Consider the following 25967-nt stretch of genomic DNA (forward strand, 5'->3'; position numbering starts at 1 on the left):
CTTTTATAGTGATATTCTAAAACCTATTCACAGCTTAAATGTGTGTATGGTGGCTTCAGATTTAATCTGCTTTCAATATACTAAATAAAGAGGGGAGCAACATAAACACAAATGAGGTAGAATTGAAAGTGAATAGCTATTAATAAAAGGAAAGGATAGACACAAGCAATACATTTACATTGGAGAGTTATTTAGATTATGTATGTATATCCATTATTGTTCTAAATTCAAAGCAATATTATGAGTACTATTTTTACTCTATTGTCTTTCGAATCAGCCCACACACTACATTTGGTTTCCCCTGAATTAAGCCTTGCTGAGAATAATTGTTCAACTTTTTGGCTACTAAAGCATTCTTCTTCTGGGGATAATAAAACATCTCAAGGTATGTCACACATATCTATCGTTTTAAATTTTCCAAACACCTTGTATTTTACTCATAGACTGTATATATAGAGAACCGCAGTGACGCATCCTAAAACCCGGATGTAAACTCCTTCCGGTTCCTTCGTCAAAAACGCAATGCAATTTCTCCATAGGATTTTGGAAAATAGCTCGAAATAAGGTCTGTGATTGACACACATTTAAGAGACGGATCACGTTTTGTTCAGCCGGATAATATCCACATGTCTACCCTACTTTTATAATTTTCGAAGCATAAATCTAGTCGCAAGAAGCAAAATGCTAACGTTATGCTATAAAGGAACTACAGCAGGGTCGCTGCTTCAACGTCACGCCAATTTAAGATCCATATTCAAACATACAGATTGTAAATGGTACAAGTTGAAGTGTTTGTTTGAACAGTTTGCAGGAGGCAGGTACTTGCTTTCAAGCAGAACAGGGCAAACAAACTTAGAGGAGTATTTACGTGTTCGGTGTAATGACGTAATACGGCCTCGACAACTTCTGTAGTCCTATTCAGCCACATGTTAACAACCATCGTTTTTCAGACACGTAAACTCTTCAAAAATCACTGATGTATTTAATGTCGTAGAACAAAACATGATCTGTCTCTTCAATTTGTGTCAAACACAGACCTTATTTGGAGCTATTTTCCAAAATCCTATGGAGAAATTGCATTGCTTTTTATCGAAGGAACCGGACGTGGTAAAAATGCTAACTTACTTCCGGGTTTTAGGATGCGTCACTGCGGTTCTCTATAAATCGACGTAGGGTCCGTGACGTCACCCATAGGATTCTGCAGAGTTGCTGAGAAGCCTAGTAGGCTGTGTCGGCCACTAACGTCTCGACAGTGACGTCAGAGTCTAACTCCCGCCTAATCCAAGTAAGGGCAAAGAGGCGGAGGCGTGACCTGCTGCCACCGAGCTGGAAGCTCCAGAGCTAAGCTAACATGCTCCCCGTCTGCACACTGCCGTCGCATTTTACGTTTCTAAGGTAAGCGGACATGAAACTATTTCATTTCATACCTTTATTTAACCAGATTGGTCCCATTGAGATCATACTGTAGATCTCTTTTTCAAGGGAGACCAGCAAAACTATAAATAATAATCTAAGTTATTGAGTTTTTAGCATAATACTTCAGAATCTTAAAATCCCTTATGCAATTGTGCTAAATTCAACACTGGAATCAAGCAAATATTAATATGTTTGCATGACATTAGTTATTTATATTTTGATATCACTTAATTATACGTGTAATACATTAAAATCAAGCTAAAGTACATGTGATGGTAGCCAGTTAGTGCTCTTACCTGTGATGCCTCCTCCAAACAGCATTATAAACAGACTGTATCATTAAAACCAAGTACCAGTTCTAGATCCTTCACTTTAGACAAACAATTCAAAAGACAAAATCAACTAAATGTATTTAAAGACCAATCTTGATTTGAAGGTGCTTCTTAACCTGAGATATTAGTTATACAGTAATAGTATTGACAATCTAAAAAAACTGAGCAACTCAACAGTCAACTTTATGTTTCTTATTGTCTAAAGCATTTATTATTTTCATTTTCCCCCTCTCATATTCAGTGTGGACGGATTGAGACAGCATGGTGTCCAGAGAGCTGCAGAGACTTCAGGGAGAAACCTCCGTGTGATGGACGTCCTGTCTGTTGGTTTGGAGAGGACTGAGGGTCTTTCCTCAGCAAGGAGGACCAGGCCTGATGGAGGAGCCCATGCTTGGCACAGCTGATACCAACTGCACAGGCCTAGTCTGTCACTGTATTTGACTACATGTCTTTACTTATACATTTAATAGGTTTACACCTTCTGTCCATATGTGCTTTTTATTTAAAACATGTTTGATTAACTTTTGGTTCACATTTCAATAAATTGTATTTGTATTTGCACTCCTTTTGTCCATTATTCTTACTGAAAATGTTAGATTACACATTCACATCTGACTGAAGATTGGCCCCATTTATTTGTGACATTGGAAAATCTGCGGTAAAAGGCACAAGTGTTGTGAAGCTCATAAAGTGAGGCAAATAGAAATAATCAGCTGATGGGGTGTAGATGTGGAAATAGGTGCATTCGATCAGCTGACTGTGTTTTTCGCCACACTTTATAAGCCTGACAATAACCACCCCTTCTCTGAGGTGCAGGCAGCGTCACAAACAAATGATGGTCCTGATAGACTACAAAAATATTCAATGTGCAGATATTTCTTATTGAATGTCCTGTACTGGTCTTAAAATCTCATAACATCAGCTTTTAATGTTCCTCTTGGATGTTCTTCTTGACCCTCAGAGAAGGAGAAAATGTCGTGTCTTTCAGGCATGTCCTTTCCTAACAAAAATTACAGGAAACATAAAACATATTATTGCAGAACAAGTGTGTTATTTATGAAAGTGGTGTGTTTGTGTGTGTAGGGGCTGTAGATATAATTATTTTGTAATTGTAATGTTTTTTTTTATTTCAACAGTGAGCTACAAAGACGATCAGATTATGAACGAACAATATGAAGTTCATCAACATTGAAATATATTTTATTATCAAAATAATATTTAACTGTTACAAAACGTAGTGCAACTGTAGAAGCTTGCTCTGTTGTCTCACTGAAAGAATAACTTTTACCACGTTTTTTACAGACAATATTGAGAGATAAATCGTAGCAGTTCTCACTATGTGTCAAATATATTTGCCTTCAATACATTAAATTAGAAAGCTGACAAAATCATATTCCTTGTTAACATCTAAATGTAACTTTTTGCATGGAAAAACCCCTCAACTTCAATGATGTGTAGGTGATCTAGTATTTAGTATTGTTTAATGCAGTGTTTCTCAAACTTTTTCATACCAAGGACCACTTAACCAATACAAAAACACTCGTGGACCACCTAACTCCACAAATATCCAAAAACACATCGTTTTTTGCAAATCGCCTGAAAATGGTACAAACAAGTGGCCACATGTGTGATGAAGGTGTTTATCTGGGCTATATCATGCAATCGAAAGTGAAACTTAAGCTCACTCCATTGCGGAGATATTCCCGCGAGAGTGCAGAAAACTTAAATTAATTAATTCATTTCAAATGTGAAATGTTACCAATATACTCACAGACCACTAGGGGGCGCTCACGGACCACTAGTGGTCCGCGGACCACACTTTGAGAAGCACGGAATGTATATCAGTGTATTAAAGTCAATACTTCATTTATTTAAACCAATATCTTTCTTGATTCTTTGTACAGTATGAAAAAAAGAGTCCTTGTACATGTGCCGAAGTTCACTGCTGAGTCCAGTTCTGTCTCTCACTCTGGTCCAGCCTGTCTGCAGATATATATGTAAAGTACCATGTGTACAAAGAATATAACTTATTCTCTTCTGTTGGACATGTTGGATTGTGTATTGTCCGAGTCAGGGTCCTTTTTATTTTACTGTATCTTTGGAAGAACAAATTAAATGCAATGAATAAGCTTCATTTTAACTGAAGCACACATAACGTCTGATCTAATTATATTTTTAACAAATCATCCCTAAAGCATTGACTAGGCTATTCATCGTCATTAAATGCAGGCATTAAGTTACATGTTCATGTTCTACAACCACAATTAGTCGGTTTCACAAGTGTAATGAAAATTAAATAGTATTTATTTGATACTAATTTGGTAATACAATAAAAACAACAAGGTGTGTGTTCGTTCTTCAGATGACTGTGACGTTAACGTGTAAGCTCAGTAATGAACTCCAGCTCAACCAACCATATTATAATATCTAAGTAATCATCTTGAAATATGACATTAATAATTGTAATATACACATCTTATTGTGAGGTTTATTTCACATACACTACTTTGACGTTAGCTTGTCTACATACTTGAGCATAGCCCATTTAAATTAACCTTAGCGATGCATACAGTTCCTACCTACAAATATCTCTCTAAGTTACAAGGATGACCTTATTTTATAACCTCAAACAGAAGCCGTTTGTTCAACAGTATTATCCCACTCAACGCTTAACACTTGTCTATTTCGTTTTAACTTGGAGGCTACGATTAGCATCGTTAGTACAGATGTAGCTACCACTCGATTACACGCTAACCCAAGCCTTAAAGGTGGGGTAGGTAAGTTTGAGAAACCGGCTCGAGATCAACTTTTTGTTATATTCCATGGAATGCTCTTAACATCCCGATAGCAATGAATATCTTAAGTGCTTTGACAAAAAATCCATAAAAAATGTCATCTGTGGAAGCCGTAGTACTGTAAAAAGCAGGACCAATCATTTTAGCCGGCCCGGCTAAAATAACTGGATGGCCTACCTGCCTGTCAGCCTTCCATCTGTGCACAAACTTATCTCGTGCCCTCATTGGTCATGTGCACGTTCGTGTGTGTTGGAGGAGGGGCTCTGTAAGGAAGTGGCAGATTTGTTCCGGCTGTGTATTTTCAAATTCTAGCGCACTTGAGCTGGTTTCTCCAAAATTACCTACCCCACCTTTAATGCTGAGTTCTAGAAATATTTTTAGATTATTTATATCATTAATAAGAAAATGTCATACCTTATACTACAAAAAGAATAATGGAAAGTAAAGTGGAATTCCCACTCGTAAACTCAGGACAAGTCTATCAACACAGTCTTAATGAAGAAGCAGTTTTGTTATGTCCACAATGAAAAAATGCATATTGTAAATTGTAATCCATCCACTAAAAGATAACATTAGGGATATTTGCTTGTATTTATTTAAAATAATGATGTCATAAAGAAAAATATGTATTGCATTTAAATTGATGTCGACATACTGTATGCTGTTAATATGTTTAATTAGCTGTGAACAATATCTGAACATGTCCTCTGGACAAAAGTAAATCTGGTGAAGTAAAAAATTCTAAAATAATGTTGAGGGTAACACTTTGTTAACGTTTTGCCTTGTGCACCAGACACGCTTGGACACAGGAAGTTGGAAGTTACAGCTTAAAGAAATGCGACCTGATAGTTGTCTAAGGCCCAATCCCAAACCACTCCCTCGACCCTACCCCTCCGTGATGGAGTGAACTCCGTCTGTAGTCACACTCGCAGCTCAACGAGGCTCCCTCCTGTCAGATGGAGGGAGTAAACACAGCAGCAAGCTTTGGGACGGCCTACCCTCTCTCCGGCAGAAACAGGAAATGCCGTAACTGTATGTAACAACGGTTTCAAATCAGCATCTCTTAGACAAAAAATGTAAATTAATAACTCAAATAAAACTCCAAACATCTTTCATTGTGTTTCAAAGCTCTTTTAGTTTTGAACTTGATGTTTATAAGCTTCTTAGTTTTTGCAACGGTCTGTAAATATACACAACTTTATAATAAAATGCACACATTTACCTTTTTCTAGACTAAACACAGGTATGATCCTAAGTTAAAAACATATGAGGTTATCATGAGGTTGTTAACATCGCAATTTATCAGTGGATGTTTGCTGGAACTACTTGTAAACAGCGTGTTTCCTGACGGACACACACATCGTAACTCCGATCAGGTAGAGACCGGTCTCAAGTCAGTACCGCTGCAGACTCGCTGTTTGAGGGCTTGATAGCCCACTCCCCCTCCATACCGCTCCACACTCGTTGGTTTGGAACAGCCCTCAATATGGCGAACCCTCCGTGTGAACGCGCAAACGGAGGGGTAGGGTGTAGGGGGCGGTTTAGGAATGGGCCTATATCACACATAAATAAATTACTCAAATTTCACTTACCGCAAAACCGCATTCATGCACCGTCTGTTTTAACCACAGAGCGAGTCACAATAGTCCGATATAACCATGAAACAAACACGGCCGAGTTCAAGTTATGTTCGCCGCAACAAGTCCTCCAACTCATACGACCAAATGGGTCGATTGTTTAAGCCCTTATTACGACCAAATCTGTCGTTTGTTCAAGCGCTTAATACGACCTATAATTACGTTTTAAAGTTGTCGGCCTCTAGTGCTCCCGTTGAATGCAAACGTTACAGATGGTCGTTTATTCACAAATAACCCTCTCTGTAAAATCCTAAATTGTAGGATAGTTTGGCCATTAAAACGCTTTATGATTAGATTTCTAGCGAGAAGTATATATTGTACTTTTAGAATCCACGTCCAGTCGTTATGTAGGATCTATAGTTTGATAGATATTACGAAGATGATTTGAGGTTTCGTCAGGAGAACGTGTATATGCGGCAAGCTTCCATGTAAAGTTACGGGTTGAAAACAGTATTTCCGGTCTCGACGTTTTCATAATAAAACCAATGATCAAATGATTTAACAGTGATATCTGCAGTACTCATCCACTAAAAAACATCAGTTTATCCTAGTTAATTATACGACATTAATTGGTTTAAATTGTGTACAATGCTTTTGTGTTTTTCCCATAGGGTTTTCTCTTTCGATTCTGAGAGACACATTTCTTTTTTCAGAGGTTTTGATAGGCTAAAATCACGCCGCAATGCACGTCGGGATATGGTGTTTATGTGATATGAAATCGGAAAACATTTAAAAAAAAATAATAATACTTTATTCCGAGTGTTCTTGCTTTTCTCTTTGAAAGTCATCACATAACGGCATTGTAATACACGGTTCGGCTGCATTAAATATTACATATCTGCCGTAGATATGTATTTATAGAGCCCTGATCAGAAGACCTTTTGACAAACTGGAAGAGATGCCGCCAAAACTGAATACGTGACGTGGACCATAAAATATCAACAATTAAACAACATCTTCCATTTCTTTTCACACAATACGTCTCCTTGCAGTATCAACACTAATTCGGCTGACTTTTATATTTGATCCAATACGTAGATAGTCTGTATTTACACCATAACGGTGCACAGCTGATAGAAAGGGATTTTTTTGTAGTTTTTAAAGATATTACTGATTTTCTGAACTACCTTTCCAACTCCTCATGCAGTTGACTGTTACAGGTCTATAAACGTTTATGGTACAATGCATAAGCTTCACATTGAGAGACTGAAACTGTATTTTCCTTTACCGTTCTGTTTTAATTTCACAATAAAGTGAATAGTCATATTATGTTTGATATTATTATGTTTTATTAACTAGACCACTGGTCTAAACCGTACCTCCTAGTGGTTAAAGCACGTTATTGAATTTAGTTGTTGAATAAGTTTAATTTTTATGAAAACATTTAAATATTAAGAGTAGCCTACATACAAAATAGGGGTCAATGATAGAAATATAGAATAGAAAACATCAAGAAGATACTGTGATCTCTACAATAAAACAGTTTAGTGCAGGACATCCAAAGATATTAACAGGAGGATGTGCAAAACAGACAAACTGATAAGGCTGAATTTTACTCAGGTGTAACGAAAGTCTGATTTAAGGGTTGTTTATATTTCACATCATTAATCAGAATCTGCAAAGTAACAAAAATAAATGTAGTAGAGTAAAAATACCAGGTTGACCTCTGAATTGTAGTGGAGTAGAACAAAGTAGTACATGCTGCTGTAACAAAAACATTTCCCAACTTGGGATCAATAAAGTATCTTATCTTAAGATGATCGATGGCTACTGCCATATTTGCTAAATGTGCATCTGAACCTTGACAAGTGCATGTTTCAGGCTCATCAATTAACAACAGGAGGGGTCACAGACATAAGACCAGCTGTTAAATAAAGCTCTTCTGACCTTAGCTGTCATGTGGGTATATTAATGCTGCCCATTATGGGCACAAGCAATTTTCACCCATGTATTAATGATATGTTTTAAATTTGATAACACCAATGTGTTTCGTATCCCCTAAACCTCCAGGGATGTATACAGTTTAATACTGGCAACTTCTAATTGTGGGAAATACGAAAACGTCTTATAAAACTACTATTCCCAGTAGAGACGTGCCATAGAACATATTGCGAAACACACAATAGCCAGCATAATTAAACATGTAATTCTGTGGGGGAGGGATGGGCTGGACCCGTCCAAGTCCAGTTTTGGATAGTCTGGCGTGGTTCCATTCCATTTCAAAGAGCTGTTTGACATTCGGCGTAACCTTGTCGCACTGCCACTCCAACATCCAATCACAGAGCTTGAGGGCTAATCACGGGGTTTGTAAAGCAAGGCGGATGTTGTAGTCCCAAACGATAGCTGGGGATTCTGGGTAGTGTAGTGTCTTCGGAAACTCTGTAGTGTCTAAACTCCGAAAAAACTATTTGTTTTTCCGAATCGAAGGTTAAAAACACAAAAGCATTGTACACAATTTAAACCAATCAATATTGTGTAATTAACAAGGATAAACTGATGTTTTTTAGTGGATGAGTAATGGAGATATCACTGTGTAATCATTTGACAGTGTGGGGAATACTTCCGGTTTTATTATGAAAACTTCGAGACCGGAAATACTGTTTTCACCCATGCTAACTTTACATGGAATACGGTACACGTTCTCCTGGCGAGACCTCAAATTATCTTCGTATATCTATCAAACTGTAGATCCTACACATCCACTGGACGTAGATTATAAAAGTACAATATACACTTCTCGCTAGAAATCTAATAAAAAAGCATTTTAATGGCCAAACTATTCCACAATTTAGGATTTTCCAGAGGGTAATTTGTGAATAAACGACCCTCCGGAGCGTTTGCAATCGACAGGAGCATGTTGTTTCTTACACGACCACTAGAGGTGCTACACTTTAAAACGTGACTCTGGGTCGTATTTAGCTGCTGAACAATCGACCTATATGGTCGTTTTTTGTAGGAGGACAGGCTGGTTCCCCGGGTGAGCTGAGCAGGCAGAGTCACTGGAGCATCACGGAGCTGCTAGCAGAGAGACAGGAAGCTATCAGCAACAGTCACTGGACAGAGCTGTCACTCAATGTGACCACGCCCTAATGTATGCAAACACCTAATATAACTAAAAAGGTTGTGTTATTAAACAATTCAATCACCAATCCATAGTCATGAAGGGGGAATCTAACTATACAGAGAATATGTTTTTTTTAACCACGATGCAAACATGTTTATTTCTGCTGTAAAGTTGGGCATTTTAACATGGGGGTCTATGGAAATGGCTCCCTTCTGCAGACTGCTCCTACTAGATTAACTGCAGTTTGAGGCACTTCCTTATTGGCCTCCCGGCTCTGTCCCAGAGTTTGCCGCTTGATTTTACTTCAATGGTGGTTGAGGAAAATGCTGACTTGATTTTGGCACTAATTGAAAAGTCAAGTGTGATAGATAAATAGTGTTTACCTTTTTTATGTTGCCTTTGTTCAGAACCAGGTTCGCTATCTACCCTTATTTCCAGTCTTAAATCTCGGCTGAACATTAAAGGTCCCATGGCTGTAGCTCATATACCGTATACAGACATGAAAGTATTGACCTTCTCATTTAACCCTTGACAAAAATGCAACTTTCCATATCAGACTCTTCCTTTAAGACTTCTTGCTCTGAACCAAAGTGTACAGAAGATATATTGAGAAAGCCACTGACATCACCATTTTTACACTCCACCATTTGCAGGGCAACAAGTGTCCCATTCCACTAGTAGTTTATGAGCTCCAATTCCCACCAGCTAGCGATACACACTGTCAGGATTTACAGTTATGATCTGGCATTAGAGCTATCCTAATACGGGTCAGCGCTGTCTGGGAGCCAGTCAGGACATTATCTCAGCAGTCAAGTTCAGACTATAAAAACACTACTTTACTGTCCATCCCACCCACCCTTTTGTCTCCAAAGTTAAGATTTAGGGACCAGCTCCGCACTGTCTCAGTTATCGGATGTCTTTTGTGAAGTTTACTACTCTGTTAGATCATTTTGCACAAGACTCTCTCTCTGTGGCTATAAACAGTGCCATAAAGGGATCAGTGAGGCTGACCTCTGTAAAGTCCATAAAAAGATCTCTGTCTCTGATAATGTCACTGATATAAGCGATAGCCGTGCCTGAATGGGCACATTCAGCACTGTCTTTGGTGAAAACATGGCCCTTACTGTCCTGCTTTCTTTATTTTTCAATCTTCTTCTCATCGTCTGATTGTTAATTAGTTATTCTGATTTATTTTCTGTTTGTCTTTATCCCTCTCTGACCTTTATATCCCTAAGAAAGTACTGATACAATTCCCTAAACTGGACGCCAATATCGAAACTTTAATATTTGTGTTGAATACATTCCTTTGATGCATGCTGTCTCTGCTGATGCTTAGATTAATGTTCCTGAAATGAAGAAATGTACAAGGCCATTTCTATTGCATAACAACATTAACACATTTTCTTTGATCTTGCTTCACGAATTTTCAACTATTAATATGTGAGGACTTATATCTAACAATGCCTTGAGAGGACACATGCTGGTTGAGAAGTAAACATGGATGTTACCCATGATGGATTTAAAAAACAGTTATACACACTGCGTTTAAATGAGTATTGTAAACATAACTTCTGTACAAAAATCTATCTTTAAAGATAAAATAAGTAATAAAGGACACAGGTGTGCAGAGAGGAGCAGAGTCAGGTGATGGGAATAGACAACTAAAGAGGGGTGAGTTGTTGTAAAAAATGTAAAGAAAGACACATCAGGAATGGAAGGGAAAATACCGCAATGAAAACAGCCCGAAGAAAGGGGAGAGTCCTGAGAGGCAGAAAGGGCACTCGTATTTAACAAAAACATATTCTCTTAAAGTAGAAGTAGACATTGCACTAGGCAGTGATTTTATGGCACTGAAAAGCTCCAGGTGTAAGTGATTCAAATCCTTTATTACGTCTCAGACACCCCCAGTCTGCCTTTTGTCAATGGGAAGGATAATTAGCTCTTATTATCCTTGTTAATAGTATTGGCTTTTTCCTTCTAACAAAAACGGCCTGCATTAAAAGAGCGTATTACTTCCATTACCTGTGATCACCAATCATGAATCTCCAGTCATTGGATCTTATCAAACCCTGATGCAATGCATTAAACCATCATTCTACTAAATACCATTCCCAACCGTCACAAGAGGGTACATCATTTACACATTTACCAGATATAGTGAATGATTTGCAATAATGACATTGTATTTATTTAGAAATTAGTTTTAAAGCTGAAATATTGATTTCTAATTATGATGTTGATGAGTACAATATAGTCTGATATTATAATTAAGGAAAGCAAATTCTCTCACACCCATGGCCTTTTCCTCTTTACTTTTTCAGTCACCTCTTTTCACTAAATGAACAAACACCATTCTGAACACTTTGGCAGAGATGTGTTTGAGAGAGCCGCTAATCCTCAAGTGCAAATCAGAGATAGCGCTCAGTGCTTTGAGCTAATGAAGAGAGGGGAGGCTGATGGGACGCACTGACACCGAGTAGAGAGGAGGTGTTTACATTTCAAGTGTTTTAGAATGTTGTTCCTGATTGAATGTGAATCTATTAAACCCAGAAGCTGTAGAAGAGGTGTGACTTCTCCATATCTCTGGTGTTAGGAGGGGCTGCATAGTGTGTCACAACTAGAGGCAGTGAATGTGTACTTGTATGTGAGATTAGTGATATTACACCACATATATGAGAGAACCTAATACTGGTTTTCTGATTTGTATCATGGTACTGTATCATATCTCACTCGTATTGCCAGGCTTTTTATTTTATTTGGAAGCCAATCTGATGTCCCATGAGCAAGGAAAATAAGGTTCCCCTTGTGAAGTATGATGAATATCGTTATGTATGGAGGAAGATAAGGATGAGGCACTCTGATAATATACAAGATATGTGTAGACAAGATGTGTACTGTGTCATCACAGGGAAAAGCAATAAGGCTTTTATTTGTATTGTTTCATAGCTGTTATAAACTGAGGAGGGTAATGTTTGTTCGGCTGAAACTGAGAATAGGCTTGCTTTGTTTTTCATATGCAATAAGTTCCAGGCTGCATCTCGCCTATAACGCCACCATCTCTGCAATGATCTCTCATCCTTTGCTTCGCCTCCTCACCGCGCTGCCTTTGATTTCAAGAGCTGAACTATTCTGCAACATTTGTTGATGTGGTCCTGCAAGTAAATGCTGCAGAATTGTGCTCCTCTTGGAATTGTTCTTCTTCGCTGACCACCTGGAGAGGAACCCACCTTCATCGGCTATGCATGGCAAAGAGACAGAGAGTGTGATTTTCTCATGTGCGATGGCCAACACACACACACACAACACTTAAACAATAATGCGCTTTCATACAGAACATGTTGCCTTGGAATTATTGCCACTGATAAAATGTTATTCTATTGTATTCAATGTCTTTTTTTACAACCCAAATATGCATATGGGACACAAAACTACAGTAACTGCAATCATTTAGGGTTATTAGAGCCTCAAATATTCAAACAATTCACAATAATTAAGATTAAAGCATGTTGTTTCATGCATGCATATATCTTTTTAGAAATGTTTAGGAATTTGATTTAGGAAGATAGCTAATGAAATGCAACACATATCTGGACATGGGATTTTATTTTACCAGCGTCTTTGAGCACTTGTGAGAATAATGTATTATTATGTATGTATTATTATACACCATTCAAACTTCTACATCAGTTGATTCTGCCTCAGTATAGGGAACACTGGCTTTGAATGTTGGCATTTGGACACAAATCATTTTGGGTGCAATTGTCTGCTATAGACATAATTCTTATAGTATTGTTCCATCAGTTTTCCAATTAAGTTGAACAAATTGGTTTCACCCCTGTTTTCACGCAGTTTGACACATGTTTTATAGAGTTTCTCGATTGGTTAACCCACAAGCTATCTCTGTTCAAATATCAAAAAGAAACAATACAATTACAACATTGCATTGCATTTAGCTGACGCTTTTATCCAAAGGTACAATAAGTGCGTTCGACCAAGAAGATACAACCTTGAAGAAAACAGAATCATATAAGTACATCAGGTTTCATAGAGCAAAAACATTTCAAGTGCTACTCAGCTGGCTTTAGATAAGCCAGTGCTTTGTTAGTATTTAAGTGCTTTGTTAGTATGTAAGTGCTTTGTTAGTATCTAAGTGCTTTTTATTTTTGTTTATTTATTTTTATTTATTTTTTCATTTTATCGCTTGAAGTGGAGTCGAAAGAGATGAGTTTTCAGTCTGCGCCGGAAGATGTGTAGGCTATCTGCTGTCCTGATTTCAATGGGGAGCTCATTCCACCATTTTGGAGCCAGGATAGCAAACCCACGTGTTTTTGCTGATGGGAACTTGGGTCCCCCTCGTAGTGCGGGTGCAGCGAGCTGTTTAGCTGATGCAGAGCGTAGTGCACGCGCTAGGGTGTACAGTTTAACCATGTCCTGGATGTAGGTAGGGCTAGAACCATTCACAGCATGGTACGCAAGTAGTGTATTGAAGTGGATTCTCGCAGTTACCGGAAGCCAGTGGAGGGAGTGGAGGGAGCGGAGGAGCGGCGTGGTGTGGGAGAATTTAGGAAGGTTGAAGACCAGACAAGCCGCTGCATTCTGGATGAGCTGCAGAGGTCGGATGGCACATGCAGGTAGACCAGCCAGGAGGGAGTTGCAGTAGTCTAGGCGTGAGATGACGAGAGCCTGGACCAGAACCTGCGTCGCTTTCTGGGTCAGCTGGGGACGTATCCTCCTGATGTTGTAAAGTATGAGTTTCAGCAGATGGTCAGTACAGTACAATGTAGACAGTACAGAGACAGTTAGACAGGTGGAGGGAGACAGACAGGTATTTCCTCTACATGATCTGCCTTCCAGCTGCTCTGGTGTTGTTAAATTCTAGTGTGTAGGAAGCGGCGGGCCTCACAAACCAGCCTGCCGCCTCTGGGTCTCAGGGCCTGCTCTGAGATGTAGATGTTCTGGATGACTTCCAGATCTCATTAACCTTGGGCTGAATACTGAGAGTCAGATCAGAGCCCCAACGGCCACTGGGTCAGGTTAGTATTCTCTCACCCTCTGATACTTGCCTTAGAAGTGTGTTCAGTATATACTGAAGTATACATCCTCAAACTCTCCCATTTCCAAGTCTTATTTAAAGGAAATCTACACAACATACTTTAAACAAGATGTTGTTTTGTCTTCTATAGCACTTTATATAAGACACATCTATGATGGATACTGCATTGCAATACGTAATGCGTAATGTACGTGTAGTACGTATGCGCAACACATTTTAGTAATTTATTAAAGCCTTAGCGAAGGTTTTATATACAGTGCACTTTATAAGATACATCAAATATAACAAATTAGACTATTTATTATGAACATAGATAGTCATGTAATCAAATTTAAAAGTTTTGAATTCAGTGACTGATAAAAGCTTACATTTCATAATGTCGCTTATTATAAATCATTCTTTGTGATGTTTGCTGATTCTTCTAGGTAACCTTCACTTCACTTTGAATATCTCTCATAGTCTTTGATGTAAGGATCACCATTCAGTACAATATATTCTCTCAATGTGAAAAGCCTTAGCACAGCTGATGCAGACACGATCTCTCTTTTCATATTTGCAATGACACTGTTTAACCAGAATTTCTTTAAATAAGCTCAACCATAGTTTGGTTAATAAACAAATCTAATTCAATAATACATTATATAAGATGTTGTTGAGCATCATCAAGGTTTAGAACTTTATGTATTGCTTTATGAATGTGCAATGTCAGTGTGTTCACTTTTGATATGGGCTTCACAGATATGGTTCCCTACCTCTATTTATTTCATTAAATGTGACCCTGATAAAATTGTTACAAAAGAGATTCATTTTAGCAACACACAAGACATCCTCTCAGTTTTGCCCTGTTGCCTCCTTCCACTCTGCCTTTTTGTTTTGGCTCCCTTCTCACTGTCACCGGTCCATCAGCAGCCAACATGCAAACTCTATCCAATACTGAGTATTTTTCATCTGTATGGATTGTACGTATTCTCAAGGGAAATAACAAGGTTTATTGTTTCGATTGTAATTATACTCATAGAGTTCATTTTGTCGCATAGGAGGTCAAATCTCCAGGCTTCATTTACGTTTGACAATCCGTCTAGTTCAACGTTCTTTCTGTCACTGCTGAAGCCATGTGTAGCGGTTTGTCAGTTTGTGTGTGTGCGCATACCAGCATGTGTGTGCTAACCTCCTTGCCACCACGTGTGTGTCCATCTTGGGGTGATGCATGGTCAGCCATTGTACAGCTCCACTGTGGCCTTGGAACAGAGTCTGGCCCGACAGATTGCAGCATGGCGCTGCGAGGTGCGGAGAAGAACATCCCCTCAGTTCAGCAGAGGCATCATTAGGTTGACAGAGTCTAAAACTGGGTCTTGTGGGGTGAGGGTGTTGAATGACGTTTTTTTTACTCAAGGACAAGCTGGTATCAGAGGTTAATGACAGAGGCAGCCTTGGTACGCCATAGGGGAGGCCACTTATAATACTGATGCACATGGTGCGTGCATGTGTGTATATCAAGATTTTGAAGGGAAATATCAATGACAAAATGTTGGAACTGGAATTGAATCAACGATCAATGGTCCACCTTTTTAACATGTCTACTACTTTTATTCTTACTCTCATTTCAATTGCATTAGAGGCTAACAAGGATTTTAAAAAGACAAATAGTCTTGTACAGAGTCTGATATAGGGCTGGCCATTTCCAATAAATGTAATTCAATACACGTGTAAATGACTAAACATTCTTTACGGATAAAACTAAATATGAAAAATTCTGCACCAAACCTGGTTGTGTTAACCTCCATTCCTCTGTCCTAATTGTTCCCATCTGATCAGAGAAGTTGTGGTTTCAAACGCTTCCTTGTACTCCCCACAGCTCCATTTATCCCAGGCAGCCATGGAGACACATAAAGGCACTTGGTGCTTTAAGGTGAATCCCTTCAAATTGCTCAGCTTGTGTTACCTTGTTAAATCGATGGGCTTGGTGTCAACCGGCAGCAATGGAAATCTCACCAGGCAGGAGACTTTTACATGCCTCTGTGACGTGGAAGTAATTTTGAGGTTCAGAAAAAAAGCCATCTCTAATGTGTCTAACTTAACATGTTTGTTTTACAAAAAGGAGTTTCCTTGCTTCTTCTCCTTATTTCAATTAGACTAGGAAAGGAGACCCGATTTATTTTTTTCATGCAATGGTGATACAAAATCCAACTTTTCCTATTCATTCTGTAATTAATTACAAAAAAGCTTGTGTTTGATAGTAATACATGTGTTGTGTGTGAATGTGTTAGCAACAGAGAACTCTTCATTACACACTTTCTTACACAAGGCTTCTGGAATAAGTTCAGCAGCTAGGGCTGGATGAGACTCATTTTGGCAGCATTTTGTATGCACCAAACCAGGGTATTAAAACCCTTCTCTGTTTGAAAAGACTTCTGGGAATTTAAGCTTTAAACATATTCTCTCCAAAAATGATTGAAACAAATTGCAATTTAATCTTATGCTCCTGACGTCTGTTATGTAGAAATAATGTTGACTGTACCTTCCCTCCTATTTATGTAAGTATATTTATTCACGTTAAGTAGTATTGCAATGTTTTATTTATTCAGCTTTAACACTTGACTGATATATTGTGTCACAGTGCTTAGCTCAAATGTAAGTTTATTTTAGCATAACATTGTCTATCTTTCTATTTTTGCAAAGATTCTGCTGCAGAATAAGGTGCACAAGGCAGCCATCAATTAAGGTTCATTTGTCCTTATTATATGTTTGTGTATGCGCTGACAAACTCATGTTACACAGGTGTTCGAGTGAGTTCCTGACATGTGTGCCAAGTAATTTGAGTCACTGCTGTGTGTGGTTGCTCCTGTCCTGAGACATATATATTGGGTTTTTTGGGAGGCAGCTGTGCCCAAATCTGTAATACATTTTTGTGTTTTAGATGTCTTGTGTGTAGTTGTTATCAAGGCACCAAGAGCCTGATTGTGCTGCCTGCTCACAGGACATTGTTGTTGTTGTTGTTGTTGTTGTCGTCATTGTCGTCGTTGTTGTCGTTGTTGTTGGTAATGAAACATGGATGTATGGTGTGCAATGGTGACTGAGCTGTGGTGGGATGTGAAGTGGTTTGTCTCTAGGTGTCTCTAGGGAGAATGTCCAGGGTGAAGGGCTACAGTTTTCATCATCAACCTCATATTGCCTTTTTTTACAAGTAGCTCTTGATCCAGTGACATGTGAAGGAAGTCAATATTTGTGTTCAACAGTTTATTGGACAGATTGGCTGGGTTTATTGTATTGAAGGCCAAGCTGAAGTCAATGAACAGGAGGCTGGCTAAGGTTGACTTTAAGGCCCCGGTCACACGAGGACGAAAACGGCTAAACGCATAGGATTAACGCAAACGCAATCGCAAAAAAGCTTCCGTCCACACGCAATATTCACCGGATAGTGTCTGTCCACACGAGACAGCTCCGTTTAGCTCCAACCGCTGGAGAAGCTGCAGTACATATGCAGGAGCCTGTACGTGGCGCTGTAACTTCCTCCACAAAAGCAGCGAAGAAGCATGGTTGTCATGGTTGCCCTTCTGTTTATTCTCCGCGGTGGGGGCCGAGGGAAGCAGGCAGAGTTTTTCGCCTGTCAACGTGTATTAAAGTTTAAATCTTCCGGACAAAATTATAAAAGTGCCGGTCAAAGGTCTTCTTTGTTATTTATTGAGCTTTAAAACAAATGAATAACGACTCTATATAATATAATAATAAAATACACGGAGCCTCTCTTTTTCCTCCCTCTCTTCGGACAGCGCCAGTGTCTGTTTCATGCAGCAGCTGATCCAGTAATGAGTGACCCGGCCGACAGTAAAAATAAACATATTTATAACTAGTTTAGGTAGTTTGAGAGGTGTCTCTGTCCTGTCAGATTAGACTTCACTCGCGTTTATGTCCATATCGAGAGAAAGATAAATAATCTGAATTCAGTGTGCAGTTTACTTTGACACGGGGTGAGCAGCAGAGGTGGGGAGAGGCGGGGCTATTGCCTCATCGTTATCAGAAAATGATCGTATAGGGCGTACACACGGAGCCGTTGGACCCCCCAGAGCGTTGCGTATGCCGTTCTATCCACCTTGGGACCCGCTTTCGTTTCCGCAGTCGTTTAGTGCCGTATTCGGTCGTCCTCGTGTGGTCGAACGGTCTTTATGACACTAAACAGTAACGCAAACGACCGTTTTCGTCCTCGTGTGGCCGGGGCCTAAGTGTGGAGGTTGCCATGTTGACAGCATCCTCAACAGACCTATTTGCTCTGTAAGCAAACAAAACATATCCATCAGAGGGCTGGTGCTGGATTTCAAATTATGAGATATAAGGGCAATTGGTCTGAAGTCATTTAGGTGGGAGATCTTGTTTTATTTTGGCACAGTGAAAATTGTCCTGAAGCATTTTGACAATATCAGTGAACATTAGAGCAAGTTGGGCTGAACAGTGGCTCAAACTTTCTTAACATGAGTTTTTGATTACAAATAAAACACTCTAGAGTCTAGGTGTTTAGTGTCTAGAGTCTAGACACTAAACACCTTCAGTGAGTTGTCCAGTGTGATTTAGGATGTGTTCTTTAAAAATGCCTTTCTAAAATCACATTTAATAATTCAGCATCAATTATTCATTGAGACTTACTAATTAGAAGGTAGTATTAATCAGGCCTTGAACTGTGTGAAATGTCAGGATTCAACTTTTTTTAGCGTGTAAGTTGGGAGTAGAAAAAGATGTGTTAAAAATGTTTTGCATTGCATTATGTTTCTGATTCCGTTTAAAAGTTATGAATATTGGTGTCTGAGTGTCTGCAGAGGTCAACTGTTTGACCAGTTGAATATGAATCATAATTGTTAATACTTCGTGTAAAAGTTCCAAAAACCAGAGCAGATGGTCTCATTATATTTAAGTGAACTTTCTGCATACATTTCCATATTTAAAAAGAAAACCTGATTTTCATGAATCTGTAAGTCCTTAATGCTCTGAATTATGAATTTCTGATTTAAAAAACAATCACTGTTAAAGGTAGGAGGTAATTCACTTCAGAAACACTTTTTGTTATATTCCATGGAATGCTCTTAACATCCCGATAGCAATGAATAAATGAAATGCTTTGACAATAAATATATACAAATATTTCATCTGTGGAAGCCGTGGCGCTGTAAAAAGCTAGACCAATTACAGTATCTGCTCGGCCCGCGGCAGATAATTGGATGGCCTACCTGCCTGTCAGCCTTCCATCTCGTGCACAAACTTATCTCGTGCCCTCATTGGTCATGTGCACATTTGTGTGTTGGAGGAGGGGCTCTGTAAGGAAGTCTGAAGGAAGGGGCAGATTTTTAATGCTTGAGTTGTGATGATAATCAACACCCAGCTTTTCCAATACCTTTTGGTTTTTAATGTGTACTTTAAAGAAATAATATATGTTTTAAACATTATGTCATTGGGGAAACATTATGAGGATGTGATGTGTACATGGGTATTCTTGCCTGTGTCCTGTTTTGGCCGTCACCTTCACTCCTCCCCTTACCCTCCTGTCAAGTGTCTGTGTGAATTTACAATACATTTTTCTCAAATGTGTACATATTGTCTTCCTCTCACCCCCAGCATGCCAACCAGGCTTCTTCAAGGCATATGCTGGAAACACCAACTGTTCAAAGTGCCCTCCGCATTGTTTCAGCTATGGAGAAGGGGCTGCTATCTGCCGCTGTGAGACGGGCTTCTTCAGGGCGGAGAGAGATCCTCCATCCATGGCTTGTACACGTGAGTATACCAGCAAACAGGGGCTTAATGATTACTTATGACCTATTATTCATTAGACACATAGATTCCCTGGCTTTTAGTCATCTATTATGATGCGAGCTATGTCATGGGGGAGCTTTGAGCCTCACATTAAAGATCTCTATACTTGTAGGCCGAACATACTGGGTAAATGATTGCTTTGTCTCTGGAGTTGGTGGATTACTCCAGTGGTTTCTCAGTATTAGCTGTGGCCGTAAATCCAGTCTCGTCTGCAAGACTTATCTGGTATGAAACTGCATTAGTGAGTCTCTGGATGAATTACATGGCTGTTGTTCAGCTGCCTCGTCTTCATTGATGATTCACCGACTGTCATTACGACTTCATATTTGCATTAAATTACAGTTTAACCGGACTAATTCTCCTTTAATTAAAAAGCCATTTAGCTGTCACTGAGATAGACGGGGGCCACGTCTGAGAGCTCCACTGGGTGAAAGAGTGTATTTGTTTTTTATGGAAGCACAAAGCCAAGTTATTGTGGAGAAGCTGTGTGTTTACAGTTCCCTGAGAGATGCACTGATTGCAGAGACAATCTTCAGAGTGGCTGACTCCTCATGCAATATTTTCATCTCTAAATTTAGACTCAGATGATGAAACATCCTGCTTCTGCTCATAGCAATCTATGCATTTAATACCTGCAGGCCTTTTCAGTGCAACATATTATATATATATATATCTCATATTGTTGGAAAGATATTATATTCAATAGTGCTGAAAATAACTAGTATTATTATTACTGATCTGTCAGGTTGAAATACAGAATGGCAAGATATCATTTAGTATGAGGACATTAGATTAATAGCCATGGTTCATAGCATCTACATTATATAAAAAGTGTAAAACACCAGCCTAAATCCCTTCTTTAAAAATGGGTTTAATCATGTATCTACTTGTGAGCATTGAATTATGGAGTTCAAGTTACTGTACCAGGCTCAATACATAAAGCACACCTTGTTTTAGGTGTCAGTTCAAGGGTTCTTCAACAGTTGTTGGTAGTTGTTGAACTAAATCTTCCAGGGTAAACAAAATCTTAAATCTCTAAGGCTGCTTTTTCTCCCGGTACCAGCACTGTGTATAACTAAAGGCTTGTGGGAGTGTGACAAAAGGCGCATTCACACTGCGGTACTTTTCCCACAAAGGTTCATGTGAACTCTTTAGTTCGCATGAACTAAGTACAGATCGCGTTCACACTGGAAAAAGTCCGTGGGAGTGGATTAGGCAAATGAAGCCGCTGACGTGACTTGTTCTTCTTCTGCTTTGGGCTTACTGGCAGGCCGCAAACCACTTCACGGCGTATACTGCCGCCCAAAGTCCCCGGCCAGAAGTCCCCGGAGTTGGGGACTGGCTCCCAGCAGCTTCTACTGAAGCCTTCCGAGTAAATCGCCAGAACGCCGACACCTCCTCATCTCCACCACTCCCATGTTTTATTTTGTGTTGCCATAAGTTAGTTTCTCTGCCTTTCTGCGCTGGGCTAATGCTAATGATAATAATGCTAATGCGAGGATAATAAAATGGCGGCTTCACAAAACTTTTTGGGAGTTTTACGGGGCATGGTTTGCAATCCGCCCAGCCAATCAGAAATATAGCTCTTTTCTCACAAGAGAGCCGCACAAAAGTCCCTGCTCTCTAGCAGGGACTTTCGTGGGGGTAAAAAGGTTCACATGAACTAATTTTAGTACCGGCTCTTTTTGGTGTGAACGCGATAAAAGAGTTCACATGAACCTTTGTGGGAAAAGTACCGCAGTGTGAATGCGCCTAAACAGAGGTGTAGACTAATACATCTATCCTAACAAGCTGTGACTTCTGTGTTTACTCACATAATGCAATTTAATCAAGAGCTTGTATGCTAGCACATAAAACTGGTATGTTAACAAAGGTAGAGAGCAAGAAAGAGAAGATGTCACAGGAGGAGAGATAAAGGTGAAGAGAAAGTGTAAAGGCGGCTGGATGGAGTAGACAGTGAAGAGAGAAAGGAAGGAGGGTGCTGATACCAATCTCCCCCTAGAGGAGAATGGGAGCTGATTGATGGCAGTGGGGTTGCTTTGCAGGAGGGGTGGATTCTCCTCGATGGAGAGAATAGAGGAGGTGAGATAATGGCCGAAAGAGATAAAGAGAGAGAGATTGTACAATCGCTGACAGAAGTAGAGGAGGGGTAGGAGGAGCTTTCCTGTCTGCTGAGATTTTTAGCAAAGGTAGGGAGGGAGAGGAATGACGGGATGGTGAAGGTGAAGGGAGCATCCCATTGTCTAGGCAGACAGTGAGTTTGGCAGGATGGGAGTGTTCAAATCCCTCAGGCCTTTTAACTCCACCCTGTTGACAGCTGGCTGCCTGCTACAGCACAATACTTACCCTGACACACACACACACACACGCACATTCAGAGAGCACAAAAATAGCTCAACAAAGTGAAACGTAAGCAAGGTGAAATACCTATGAATGTTTACTTCGCTCCAGAGGAATTTATATAGGAGTTTTTTGGTAGGGCATTATTATTATCAAGTGTATGCTACAATGTACCTGTGTGAATTGTGTATACATTACCAGACTTTGTTAATATTCATGAAGAGGATTTAGAATTCAGTCTTAGGTTAGGTGTTCCTCAGGGGTCAACTTTGGGTCCTGTGCTTTTCTTAGTGCATGTGGAGTGTGATCTCTCCTGCATGATAATATGGGTAACTTGGTTAATGTTAAAACTGCTTTGATGAAAGTGGAGTGTCCTAAAAATCCATGACAACGAGGCAAACAGTGGATTCCAGTTGTTTTGTTTGTCTGCCATTTGTTCCTCTCTTTTGTTTTCCTTGTCCTGAGCCTCCACACTACACACTGACATTTGCAAACTTTTGCAGATAGTAAAAAAACAGTGATTGTCTGCAGTTCAATAAGGTGATGTCTGTCAGTTTTTAAAGAGATAAGCAAAGAAAAAAATGCTTGCCGATAAGAAGACTCCATCCATATGAAGCACTTGTAAAAAAAGCATGGGCCTATATTAAGATAGGAGACCAAACAGGATTCTGTGGATTCTAAATGCTGTCGGTCAATTTAAACTCCCAGTCCTGGACATCCTGTACGTAACGATGGTAATTGAAAAGTGGCAGGATGTGTAATACTACAGAAAAGAGCAAGTGGATAGATGGTCAGAATAAAATCCGTATTTAACATCATGTGAAGCCTCACTAGGGTCTAAATTCAGCTGCTAGGCTTTTATATTGATATTTTCAAAAGAATAAAATACATTGTTTCATTGCCAGTGGGCTGAGAAGCTATACAATGCTGTACTGCTTAAATCCCACAGGTGAAAGTACCTTTTGACTGTTTTAGCTTTTCATTCCTTTTTCCTACTTCTAACAGGCCCTCCATCTCCTCCCCGCAACCTGCTGTTTAACCTCAATGACACCTCTCTGATACTGGAGTGGTCCCCCCCCAGCGACACCGGGGGTCGCCGGGATCTCACCTACAACGTCCAGTGCAAACGCTGTGGCCCCGAGCCAGATCAGTGCCAGTTCTGTGAAGAGGAGCTTCGCTACCTACCACGTCAGTTAGGTCTGACCAATGCCACGGTCACTGTCATGGACTTCTCAGCACACGCCAATTACACCTTTGAGATCCAGTCCCTCAACGGTGTGTCAGAGATGAGCTCCTTCCCTCACCCGGTCGCCATCATCACAGTCAGCACAGATCAGGGTGGTGAGTGTTGAATTGTACTTGATGTACAACATCAATTTACATGAGTTAATTATATGTGGTATATCACTTTGACTGCAACACTGTGATCTTCGAAAAGTTAATTCTGCTTTAATTTGGGCTGAAAACCTTCCCATTACATCTACAGTACTTTCAGTATTCAGTACAAGTATACTATCACCTAATGTGTCAAAGATCTTAATTTACAAATTACATTCAAGCAAACCATTTAATGAAAGGTAGGATTAGTTCAACTAATTAGTTAGTGTTGTAGGTACTGCTGCAATATATTCATGTTTGGTGTAAGCATAGGTCAGCCTATTTGTTCAATGATACATCAATCACATTCATCAAGAGTCTGACTATTAATGAATCTCCCACATTTCTTCCTGAAGCAGTTATACCAGTACAGTGGTTATTTATTATTAAAACAAATTAACACCACTGTGATCGAGCAAGCATACCTGCTCATTTGAATCCATGTTCATGATAAACAGCTGTAATATTGTTGAAGTAACCGGTTACAACATTGTAGAACTTTTGCTATGAGCTCTTTTTTATTTGTTTATTTTGTATTCTTTGTTCATAGCAACATCTTTACTGTTGTGGTTTGCACCTTTGATGTAGATAGAGAAATACAAAAAATAGTTAAATAGAGAATGATCTTACAAGTAATTTTGCTGTAGTATTTTTAGTTTTGCATCCTTAACTGCTGCTCTAAATGATGACAGTATAGGCCAAGAAGAGGTTGTCTCTACCTGCCTACTCCAAATAAAAAATGCTATGCTGAAAGGCCTATATTTCCTCTGGGGCCGTGGTCTGTACGGGAACACTTATGCTTTTAATTTGTGATTTGCAAACACAGTGTTTTCTGTTTTCTCCCTCCTCCCTCCCGTCCTCCCTTGACTATTCTCTCTCCACGTTTTTTTTCAATTGGGTTTCTGCCATCCTCCCTCTTTCCCTCTCTCTCTCGCTCTCTCTCTCTCTCTCTCCTGTTTCCAATGTTTGTTTTTTCTTTTCTTTGTTCTCTCCTTCATTTTTCCTCTCCTTCCCTGTATCCTTGTTCTGCTGTGGGAGTCAGGGAGCAATACATTTTCTCATACAGCCAAAACACATTAAATGCATTATTCCATGTCACAGGGGACAGCTCTAGCCTTTACAGGTAACTCAATGTTACATGCAGCCTTTTTATATCATTAGGGTGCCCAGTTTAGCACATAGGCTGGGCAGGTCCCTGAGCTGTACACACGACCCATTTGATCACTAATATACCCAGCTGCAGCTGTTTAAAATGCTCATGGGAAGAGGTAGGTTCCTGGCCATCCGTCAGTGATAAGCAGCCTGATGAAGTATGTTACTACTATCACCTTGAAATAAGTGTTTTCATGAGCTAATCGAAAACGCTATTGATTGATTGATATGTAGGCTATAACTGCACCGGGAGTTCTCTAGTCATGAGTAAAAGTTGAAAAAGTATTCCTCCTTATGCCAAAACACACATTTCAATGTTATATTGTTAAGAAACCACTGTATTTGTGGATAATACCAATTAAAGGTGTAATTTGTATTTAATTATAGACACTTGATAAACTCCATAACTTCAGTCATCTCTTTTCAATTCATATTTCCACTTCTCTCATTATACAACTTACACAAGTATTTTGAGTTTCACATGCAGTCTTATTTTCTATTTTCACACCTCGATTAGTTATTTCAAAGGAAATATCACTGACATGTATATAGGACCGGCTGTCTTTGTTGAGAATGGAGGAGGATGATTCATGCACACAAATAGCCCACACTGTACCAATTACTATACTGTCAGTTATAATAATGTCATATTGTGACTTTTCCCATGGAACTGTACATATATTCACGGATAACACCAGTATGTTTTACAACCTGCAGCAGCCATATAACCGTTAACTCATTTATTACTTGTCGGAAATGTATCTAAAACGGTTAATTCTGCAAGGAATACATCTAATTTAGATTTATCATTGGTTGCTTTGTGGGATTATTGTAAAATAAGGAGTAATCTTCAGTCCAACTTCTTTTTGTTTAACAATTCCTGAAGTCACAGATTAAATCAGAAGCGTATATATTTACATAACATTTAAAACCAGCTTACTCCTGTGTGTCTGACCTCCCTTACTATAGAAGAGCTAGAGTGTCACTACACAGTTAATAGTTAGA

At 39.3% G+C, this 25967-nt stretch overlaps 1 protein-coding gene across 1 annotated transcript in view; it reads left to right on the forward strand.

Annotated features, from left to right (window-relative positions):
- Window positions 1–25967, forward strand: part of LOC117560078 (ephrin type-A receptor 6-like) — a 199098-nt gene that overhangs the window by 103356 nt on the left and 69775 nt on the right. The window contains exons 4-5 of the mRNA XM_034236834.1: window positions 19899–20054; window positions 23439–23774. Of these exons, the coding sequence (XP_034092725.1) occupies window positions 19899–20054; window positions 23439–23774 (492 nt within the window). The remainder of the gene's footprint in view (window positions 1–19898; window positions 20055–23438; window positions 23775–25967) is intronic.

This window comes from Gymnodraco acuticeps, unplaced genomic scaffold, assembly GCF_902827175.1.
Source record: "Gymnodraco acuticeps unplaced genomic scaffold, fGymAcu1.1, whole genome shotgun sequence".
In the NCBI taxonomy this organism is placed as follows: domain Eukaryota; kingdom Metazoa; phylum Chordata; class Actinopteri; order Perciformes; family Bathydraconidae; genus Gymnodraco; species Gymnodraco acuticeps.